An 11,129-nucleotide genomic window follows, 5' to 3' on the forward strand; every position below is an offset into this window, starting at 1 on the left:
GGGGGAAACATCCAAGACACTGGGAAGGAAGACCACTTTGAAGGAGCCAACGACAACTTTACAGCTTTCTACCTCACTGCCAGCACTCCACGCCACACACACACACCCCTTTCCACACGGGGGAACTAATGGGGATGCCACTGTGCGCCCCTTTGTCTTCATCGCTTTAATTTTCATCTGTTCTGACAAGAGCAACTGCGTACTTTAGGACTTACTGAATGACAGAATTGTAGTCGAGATAGTTAAAAACAAGCCCACCAAGAGAAGTAGCCAAACAGAACTGCTTCACTCAACAGTTGTTAAAAGCTTCAACAGAGAGCTTTCTTTAATATCACTAGGAACACCACTCAAAGTCGTTATGCAAACACATTTGGGTTATGGCAAAATTGGGTCCCCTTAATCACTTCTACACACCGGGGTCATTCCCAGACAGTCGTTTCATCCAGTTAAAAAGTCATTGAAGCTCTGCGCTCCGCTCAAACACGAGCAAGTACTTCAAACGTCATTCGGTGGCGAGAACTTTGACTCGATTTTCCAAATTTTCTCACAGTAACAATTTTCTCAGGCACTGGCATTGTGACACCACCACATTCACACTCACTCATACACGCAACACACTCACCAAATCATCACTGTGTGACTGCGCTGCTCTGAGTGACTGAAAGGTAGACAGACACCCCCCCACCCCCACCCTGATTACCTCATTTTAATGGCACAGACAATTACTGTCCCTCTCATGCTGTCTTTCCATCAGTCCAAACTCATTTCTAAGATGACAATAAAAAAATAAGACAGACTCTAGAACAAACTCTAGAAGGATTTTTCAGTGCAGGGACGGTAATTCATCAAGGCTGACGATTGGCAACGTCTTCTTGTCTGCCCTCATTTGAATAAAAACAAAACGGGTACTTATGGACGTCCTAGAAATATGTCGCAGACAGCTCTGCATGCAAGTAAGTTATGTAAGAAATACAAATATTCAAATTCACTGAGTCTGGAACATATCTACGCTACTCCAGGTTGTCTACACATTCAGAGGAAAAAAACTATCATTACCACTTTCTAATAAGTCACACATATAAGGGGTTTATAAGTTGTAACTAATGGCTTTATTCATGTTAATTAATCCTTCATTAATGCTTTATAGATCAGTTATAATACATTAATGACATCAACTTTTGGGCTGCCAGGTTGTAAGCAATCTCTCTGGCAGTTGAATCATTAGTAAAGTCATAAATAAATAAAATTGTTAATAAAGAGTCAAGAGTTTCTCACTTTCTAATAAACTAATAAATCAAGTCCGCAGTGATAAATGTTAGTCATTAATGAAGGGTCAAGCAGACCATCTATAAGTTTAGATGGTAATACATCTTTAATAAAGCACTTTCTGCATTAAGCCAAGTCTGCACTTTCAAAGGCTTATAAATTGTTAACAAATACAATTTGGTCCAGATCAAGAGCCATTTTCCAGAGGGTCAGAGGTCAAATGGTCCACTGGAGGACAGTTCATGATGAGCTAAAGTGCAAAGAAGACAAAGCAAGTGGTGGAGGAAGACAGACACCAGCCACAACCTGGCAACCCAAAACTTGTTCTTATTATCAAAGGATTAGTTAAGAACTGATTAACATTAGTAAAACCACTAGTTATAAATAGCAGCTTACATAGGGTGGTATCCATCAGTTAAGTTAAGTTATCAGTTAAATTTTCATCTAAATTTAAAAAACTTTAATTGAAGTGTTTGAAGTCCATCAATACAATGTATGCCACTAAGCCTCCATGTCGCCCTGCAAACGCACCAGGAACAAAGTGTGACTGTCAGTGACGCTGAATTTGCGAGCCAGCGCTCAAGGCAAGTTGCTGGTGTGGTGATGTGGTTACAGGCACATTATGTGGTTCACGTTGTTGCAACAAAGCAGCAGAGCATAATTACAACAGGTGATTGAAGAGTTTGTCTTCTAAAAAGCCGCTGAGGTTTGGGCGGTGAGCAACACCGCTACCAGATGACACAGGGAATCACAACATCCCACATTTTCTTTCCACCCAAACACAGTCATACATACACACACACACACACACACACACACACACTCTCTCATATTCTGCCCGTCTTCCTCTCTGGTTCTGTTTTTTTTCTTCCTCTATGGTGTCTACCTTTCCATTGGCTCTGCCTTATGCAAGAGTGAGTATTTTTATGCCTCACATTAGCTAGGGGGAATAATACCTCTCACTGAATGGTAGTCTGCTCTGGGGCCTTTTCAGACATTCAGTCACTCCTCTTCTAAGAATAACCAATGTGCATCTTTGCCAAAAGGTTCCTCTCTGCGATTTCTTTTTCTCAGCGTCCCAGTGATTGCTGTTTTTGTACCTCATTCGCTGATACCAGGGTCTTGCATTAGTTAGCAAACTGTGATCCAAATGAGAAAAGCAGCATTGGGAGACTAAGAGAAAAGGCGAAAGAGTTGGGATCTGGGGCAAAACTTGGACCTGTGTCAACTCTTCTCAAACTCATTAAGAGGCCAGAAAAGCCGGTCACTAGAGAATCTCAGGAGTGAGGCAGCAGCCAGTTAGGTATGCAAAAAAACTAGAATAAAAAAATGATAGCTTTTGATCATGTTTCAGTGGAACCTTTCATGTACAGTCTGGAGAATTTTAGCCAAACCTGTCTGACAGGTCACTTTAACAAAATGTCATTTACGTTTGCAGAGATGGACTTGTTTCTAAATTGTAAGTGGCTGTTGTAGACTGTAGTGAAGTGAAAGAGATGTATCGACTGTGGAGTACTGGACCAAATGTTCTCAGAAAAGTTTTTCAACGCAGTAAAGACTGTGGGGAAGATCCTGTATGTGAGAACAACTAGCTAAGACTGAGATGATGTGTGTAATTAAAGGAATAGTTCAACATTTTGGGAAATACACTTTGCTTTCTCACTTTGCTTGTTTGCTTTCTTGCTGAGAATTAGATAAGAAGATTGATGCCACTAACTATGAAGCTACAGCCAGCAGCCGGTTAGCTTAGCTTAGCATACAGACTGGAAACAGCTAGCCTGGCTCTGTCTGAAGGTAAAAGAAAAATATGCCTACCAGCACCGCTAATACTCACTAATTTTGCAAACATTATATCTTGTTTCTTTAATCCATACAAGGTGTAAAAACGACACATTGGGGTTTTACTTAGGGGTTATGTGCGGACTATTTCTTGGCTGGGTGAAGTGAGTTCCTGGAGTCACTGTGAGGTTGCCAGGCAATGAATGTATAATTGCATTGAGCGTACAGATATGAGAGTGGGGTCAATTTTCATCAAGAAAGCAAATGTCAAACTATTCCTTTAAGAACATAGGTCAGGTACGATTCAGTAAAGGCACCAATGTGGATACATCAGAACAAGTGGCAGTTTTCTCAACAAAAAAAGCTAATTTCCTCTGTCAGAAACACATCTCTTTCATACAGAACAAAACTTTTCATTGGCTGCCCCGCAAACGATTAAACGATTGAAGAATAAAGCAGAACACTGATTGTATAGAATCACAAATTAACAAACCATGTTTAACATCAGGCAGCATACTCACAAACACTCACCATTCAGAGCACGTTTTGTATAAAAACAAAGAACTGAAAAAAACCTAATCGAGGCATTTTTTCATCATCATAAATATTTAACAACCAAAGCAATACTATCCTAATAGGTTTTTTGCAAGGTATTTGAATTCTTTTCAGATTTCCCCACTGGCTGTTATTGTCAACCATCACTGTGGGAAATAGACAGCTTTCCTAGCAATCAAGACACCGGACTTGTGTCATTGTCTGGTCTTGGCTGACCCACGGCCATGACAAGAGGAGACGAGGAAGCAAGCTGGGAAGTATCTTAGAGAGAATAAAAGCCATCTTGCAGTGAAACAGCGTTGTGCTTTCCAGCATGTGAGACTCGGCTGCCTGTTTGAAGAGGGAATGCTGACAGATATGAACATTTTAGTGGTCAGAATTGATTCTTGATTCTTGAATTGATCTGCATATTTTGAATGAAACAGAAATGGCTTGAGATGGCAAGACTGAAGGGAGTTTCAGAGAGTAGAAAGGTCTAACTGAAGTTCAACATGCTCTCTAAAAGACAGACAACAGAGATGAATATTGATTATTTCCATCAAATCACTGTACTGAACCAACACTAGCCAGTGACATCACAGGAAATTCATCCCAGTTTAAGAGAAGAAGAGAAGAGCTACAGTATATTATGGGACTTGAGACAATAAAAAGAAAAGTTTCTGCTCTAGAGTAATGTGTGTTTAACTTTGCTCCTAAAAAAGAAAGTTAAGTTTGAGTTATGGACAGTAGACTGTTACAGTGGGTTTTAAATGTACAGACACCCACCATCTATAGGACTCCAGGTTTCCTCTTCTTAATCAAATTTTCTTTAAATGATTCGTGACAGAGCTAATCTGTGGGTTCAGACAGTCAAACATGCACTTCTGATGAGTCATTGTGGGGTCTTCGTGAAACTCAATCTCTTTAATTATCATGCATGTGGATTTCATATTTGGATGTGCGATCATTGCTTCACAGGGGTCAAAATATGAAAGAACAAAGTGCTGAATTGTTCCAGGTGGCAAAATCACTTGTTGCAGCGTCCCACTGGAACTAATAAGGCAGGTCCATTTTCACCCTCTAAATCCCCTGCATTGGCTGAAATGACTGATTTACAGCTAAGACATTGACCAAACTCACATAATTATATATATATATATATATATATATTGTGCTCTTCTACAGCTGTTCTGTGTGAAGGGTGCAAAAGTTTCCCATAGTGTTCATACAGAGAACATGGGCCTGCGTTTCTGAACACTCACAGGTAAGAGTCCATGTCCAAAAGTTGGCTTTGGCTCATTAAGACGATAATCCGATTTGAGGCTTTAAGTCAGTAAACCCACACTGTAGATTCTCCTATTGTGATTTAAAGCGTGCGTTTGGACACTGATGTCGCCTGACATTTGCTTCACTCTTGGTGTCGTGAGGATTCAGATACACATAAGTGATTTAGAAGGAGGTGCAAGATGTTTTTGCACCATTTTGTGTGTTCAGCGTTGGCCTCCGCGCTTTCTCACAGTTTTTCACAATTTGTGAATGACACTCTTAATGTTTATTTCATCTGCAGAAAGAGTGGGGTTGAGTGTAACATTTGTTGCACTCTCCTATTCACATCTCCTCACTTATTTGAGTCACGGAAGTTAAATTAACTTAAAATCTGGTGCAAATATCTTACATCTCTCTGTCACTAAACCGCACAGAAAGACAGTAATTCTGTCTCCGAGTCAGGAAAGAAATGTAACGCTTTGACACAAGCGGGAACAAAATGTTACATCTTTGGTGTAATCTGGTTATACTATCAGTATTTTAAATGCAATTTTTCATATCGTGTTAGCTGTGAGTGTGTGTGGCTCTTATTCAAAAAGTACACTTGATTTAGAGGAGAGAAACTTCACAATCTTTATTCACAGCCGTCTTCTTCGTCCTGTGTTGGATTGAAAAGGGCGTCTACGCAATTGATCAAGTTTAGAGTTTGTTCCTGACAGGCAGAGTTCAAAGTATCCCATGTTACCACCGCCCCCTTTCTTCCCTATCAGACGAATGTGTAACACTCATGTTCCCCTGAAGGAAACCCTGCCGCTTTGTTGTCACAAAGAATAATTACAATATAATTGCATGATGTAGTGCATGGAGCCATGCTGCGAAAGTAGCAGACCAGGCCCGGGACACACTTTTGAAAATCAAACCAGGATTGTGAAAAGTTATGGAAGAAGGATTGTGAGCGAGAGAGCATTTGTATCCAAGGCAAAGGCTTTAGATGTTATGTGAAAACCATTCTGTGTCATGCGTTCACATGGAATACATATTACTTACATATGTAGGATGAAAAAGTACATCAAGGTCTGTCCTGAGGGACCACCAAACAACCTCTAACCTGCAGTCAGGGAATAAGTTAATGTAACTGTAGATTTTCTTAAGTACATGCCAGGGAATTTTTCCATGTGGACATTTGTGCTTATAGGAAACCAAGTGCACTGTGACTTTACATGGATGAAGACACAGTAATATCGTGACATGTGCATGAATGAGATTAATGTGCATGATTGTGAATAAACGAGTTCCAAACATTTTGGAAGACATGCTGTGTGGATCTAACTTGCACATTATTAAGCTGCTCTCTTCATGATTGTTTCTATTTTTTATTTTTTAAATCTTATATGTTGTTTAATTATTTACGTTCAACTTATTGATGGATTCTGTGTTTATGGATGTGTGAGCAAATGGGTGCAGGCAAAGTGTTTTAATAAGTATTGGGTTTCAAATTGGCTCCGGCTCGAACGCTCCGCCTGCTCTCGCCGAGGATATTGACTTTCCCGCAAGTTAAAGTATTTAAATGTAGAGCGAGACAGATGCTGTATGTGGACTGGAGGCGACCACAAGAAATACACGTGTGGGAGGAAGGTTGACGTTGGGACTTTTACTATCTGTGCATCTTATAGAGGGACAGCTGGAGCACCATTGCTGTGACTGCACGGAAAAACAAATACAAGCCGTGGTGGTGCTCAACTTGTTTACACATATTTTTTAATTTAATCACTAATTTTGCAGGAAATGCACCATCTGACCGCTGACGCGTAAAGATCCGTGCGTAAATCTAAAAATAATCGCCACTGCTCTGTCACAGCAAGCCAGAGAGGATTTATTTTGACTTGAAACCTCAATCAAGACCTTCCTCACCGAGAGGGTGATTGACACGAAGAGGATTTGATGGAGGTCGTTTGGTGACAGCGACACTTTCTCCGGACTTGCAGTTTGGATTGGCAGCGCCTTTAAATCTTCTGGACTTTTTTTTTTTTTTTTTTATTATTATTGTATGAGAAGAGTGGATCCTGCACCGGCATGGGACCCTGACAGTTTTGGATCTCTCAATTGTCACGGCTATCACCTTCTATGTGTAACAAGAGGGGGATAAAACTGAGCTGAAATCCCCATCAGGAGGAACTTTATTTCCGAGAGCTTCCAGCACCGAATCAGTGGAGTATTCATGAAGCAATATTTGAACTATTACAAGATGAGGCTGAGAACATCGAGGTTAGGTTATCTGTAAGTAAAGAGCTGTCAAGATAATATAGTTGCCTGTGGAACTCATTGAATTCGAGCAACAGGTTAGACTTTTTAATTTCTCTTTTTCTTTCCCACTCCCTCAGGTTAATTCAGTTCACGGCGCTTTGCTTTTACGCACAGGTAACTCACATTTTCACTTCAATAAAAATCATTAATGTTGCGTAAAGTTCTATAATTAAGTAGGTAAAACTTAACAGGTATGCAGGCGCCGTGCTTAGCGGCTTACAGTTCAGCGTCTCTATATCTGCAATGGGCTGCAATAACAATGAAAACATTTTATTATGAGTGCTATGGCAATTGGCAACAATTCAAACATCTTGAAAAGAGGTAAGCTCAAGCCTAAAAGTGATTGTTAAAACACATGTGGACGGAGAACGGCTGAAATGAGAAAAGAAGAAGTCAAGAAGGGGTGGAAGATCATCGGTGGTAAAAAACAAAAAAACAAAAAAAAAACAACCTCTCAGAGGGAAATGTCATCCCCGAGGGTCCTTGAAAGCATCTCCAAAAAGATAGAGATGTGCAAATACGTGAAAGAAGAAGGAGCAGGATGAATGATTTAAATGTGATGAATGACATAATGAACTGTGGGCCTGGGCCTTGGCTGTTTGACTGGCACGCTTTGGTCTCCTCACAGCTGACCTTTTTTTCCAGGCTTTCCCGAGTTGCAAAGTAAAAATTCTGCGACATTAAAAAGTCATTTCGTATTTCATGACATGGGTTTCCTGTTCTCCGACAGAACACTGTGCAATCTCCTCCTAATTTCAAGCACCATGTCACCGAGCAGAGCCGGCTGTCGGACCGGATGAGCCGCAGGTTGACACGAACCTACCAGCTGTACAGCCGCACCAGCGGGAAACACGTCCAGGTCCTGGCCAACAAGAGGGTCAACGCCAACGGAGACGACGGAGCGGTGCACGGTAAGAAAAAAAAGACCGGCGAATAAGACCAGGGGAGGGGACTGTGATGTAGAAATGGTTACACGAGCTAATAACGCCATTTATAATTACAAAAGCCACAATTCAGTGTCAATTATATAGGCCTAAGTATTAGTAAGCGGCGGTTAATGAGAAATGTGCAAAATATCGCGAGAATACGTCGTGTAATTACCTTTCGAATGTTTTGCTATATAGCCTAGCAAAACCTTTACCCGGGGTGGCCTGTATAATAACACATTTAAACATAGATATATAATAAATAGCTGAACAAAGGTCCACATATGTTGATCCATTCAGGGTGAGCACTTTTTATTGTCTCTGAAATGATGAAGAAACTTTACTTGAAGCCCCTGCGTGTTATGGCCAGACCAATCCCCAACCGATGACAGCTAAAGGCCATCTTTTCTTACATTTCAATGCCTGTAAACCTCAGGAAAGCGATAAAATAGGAAACATGTTCATCTTACAAACACGGGAATTGTTTAAATTCAATGGTGCGCGGGGCGCTGTTGAAAAGCAGTATAAATTATGTCGTTTTTGGCAGCCTGTAGGAAAATGTTTGAGCCAGGAGAAACAGCAGTAGCAATTGTAAACATCAGTGGCATCAGTGTTGCCTTCTTTTATGGCCTTATGAAGATGATTTATTTCTTTAGTGTGTTGGTAGTCTCGAAAGTCTTTGACACCTGCTATGGTGGACTCTAGGGAGGGACTCTTTTCTTTGCTTCTAGCAGGGAAAACTGTCTTAAACTTAAAGGGAGCAGAATTCCTGTCACCAGAGGATTTTGGTATGTCTAGCCATCTTTCCACCACAGCCACCACCATCCATGCACTTCTCAATGCCTGCTTTTTGGAGGCGCATTTTATGAGGAATTTTCATTGCATTACAACTCAATGTATGACTCAATTTATAAGGAGCGGTGAAGTCAGCATCTTCACTTTATACCTTTTCCTCTCCTTGCCTCTCCTGTGTGCTCTTTTGTCTTTTGAATTTCTCGGGCCGACACACACACACACACACACACACATTCGCACAGAGGGAGAGAGAGTCAGTCATGCACGCACTGGCTACACATCCTAAGTGGGTGTCACTCTTGTAACCGGCCCAAATCTGACCGCTGCTCTGTGCTTGTGGCTGTGTCCCTGACCGCAGTATTCTCACTCTCCTTTATCCTCAGTCTGAACTGCATCACAGCACAGCATTTACAGACGTTCAACAACAATCACGCCGTGCAAAATCACTATCATTTGGTGCTATTTTGGAAGGCTTGCATGCTTTGTTAAAGGCGGCCAGTGGATCATAAAAGGGTTAAGGGGGAATTTATATGTCATCTTCATGATGCTGGTTCGTTTCAAAAAGCCATTTAATGATGACATGATGTAATTCCAGTTTATTACAATGTCTACCATACATAAAGAATACATTCAGAGGAAAGACGGCCGAGCTCATTTGTCTCACACACTGTAACATCATAATCTGCATGCCTGCACCATGTCATCTCATTATTTGTGATCCTGTTTTGTCTGTGCAGCTAAACTGGAGGTGGAGACGGACTCTTTTGGAAGTCGTATCCGCATTAAAGGGGTGAAGACAGGATACTACATATGTATGAACAAAAGGGGGAAGCTGATCGGCAAGGTAATCTGGAATTCATAGTTTTGTGGCTGCATGTGACTAACGCAACATCTTGAAGTTTGTTTGTTTCTTGGAAAAGTTATTCCACATTTGCAGTATTTGATTGTCTGGAAATAAAGAAGATGTTTCTGCTTCCTGGAAATTGTCCAACCTCAACCTCTGTCATACCTCAACTCCCCCCCCCACACACACACACACACTTTTTTTCTATCCCAGCGGAAAGGACGAGGCAAAGACTGCATCTTCACTGAGATTGTTCTGGAAAACAACTACACGGCGCTCCAGAACGCTAAGTATGAAGGCTGGTACATGGCTTTCACACGCAAGGGCCGTCCAAGGAAGGCCTCCAAGACCAAGCAGCACCAGAGGGAGGCCCACTTCATGAAGCGTCTCCCCAGGGGGCACTTGCTGAGCGAGAGGAGGCCGTTTGATGTCCTCCCTCTCGCTGTCCCCGCGCACTCGTTCAGCAAGCGGACTAAACATTCCCATCACCAGCGCTCTGGGGGCCGCTGAGGACTGAAACCACTGAGGGAGAGCTGTGGACGAACCAGCACAGAAGAACCACTACGAGAGAAAACAAGTGCTCCCAGAGAAATTAACTTTTACAGTCAAGTGCCCATACACTTTTTGCCTCATTTTGTGGACTTTGTGTAATTCTTCGTACTGGATTGTATGTAACCATTGACTATCTAATCTGCTAGTTATTTCCAATTCAGACAGACTTTAGGACAGATTTTTACTTATTAAATCAGGGGGCAATTAAAGTACGGAAGAGCTCAACAATATTGTCATGAATGAAAACCTTTGGTTAGAAGTTAGCCAGCTCAGCAGCAAAGAATGTTTAAAAAGAGAAATGAGTATAATGAAGCTAGACACGGCAGCTATCTGTGGATTTTCTTGTGGTTACAGCATCTGAGTCTCAGTTGACATGCTATCTTGCCTTTAGGAGGCCATTTTGGAGAATTTTAACCTGTTTTTTTTTCTACATATATGAATATATTTTTACTGTAAAAATGTAAATGATGTCAAATGATGGAAATATTTATTGTAGAGTGTATATTAAAACCACTAAAGAATCAGTTCACGAGCTGCTTGGCTTTTCTCTTGTGTCGTTGTTTTGGGATGGAAAGCTAGCATACATTGTTGGTTGCCCCCAAAAAACTGTTGTGTTTTTTTCTTCTTCTTCAAGCTAGAGACCCAGATAACTGAGGGGCAATATCTGTGACAGGCTACTGAATTCAATGTGCTCAGCAAGTGAGACTTGGGCCTGAATGGCCCGAGCTATGCATTAAAAGCGATGAGGTCAGCCCACCATTTTGGCCCAAACAAAGGTTACCACCATGTAGTTGCATTTCTCACGATCGCACACCGTAACCCTCTGATCAAATGGGTCCTTTGTGAAACCTCATATAAAAGGG

The 11,129-nt window shown here is 41.4% G+C and overlaps 1 protein-coding gene across 1 annotated transcript; it reads left to right on the forward strand.

Moving 5' to 3' along the window:
• The first annotated feature begins 7,063 nt into the window (after positions 1–7,063).
• On the forward strand, positions 7,064–10,224 carry fgf8b (fibroblast growth factor 8b). Its single transcript, XM_070916547.1, has 5 exons — positions 7,064–7,122; positions 7,227–7,263; positions 7,880–8,060; positions 9,608–9,714; positions 9,928–10,224. Exons 1-5 carry the CDS (start codon positions 7,064–7,066, stop codon positions 10,222–10,224), a joined length of 681 nt encoding a protein of 226 aa, XP_070772648.1.
• The last annotated feature ends 905 nt before the right edge of the window (positions 10,225–11,129 follow it).

Source organism: Enoplosus armatus, chromosome 2 (assembly GCF_043641665.1).
Source record: "Enoplosus armatus isolate fEnoArm2 chromosome 2, fEnoArm2.hap1, whole genome shotgun sequence".
In the NCBI taxonomy this organism is placed as follows: Eukaryota; Metazoa; Chordata; class Actinopteri; order Centrarchiformes; family Enoplosidae; genus Enoplosus; species Enoplosus armatus.

Coding starts and splice junctions, on each gene's coding strand:
- fgf8b (XM_070916547.1), top strand. CDS start 7,064: ATGAAGCAATATTTGAACTATTACAAGATGAGGCTGAGAACATCGAGG. Junction 7,123..7,226: donor ACATCGAGGTTAGGTTATCT/GTAAGTAAAGAG, acceptor CCACTCCCTCAG/GTTAATTCAGTTCACGGCGC. Junction 9,715..9,927: donor GGGGGAAGCTGATCGGCAAG/GTAATCTGGAAT, acceptor TTTCTATCCCAG/CGGAAAGGACGAGGCAAAGA.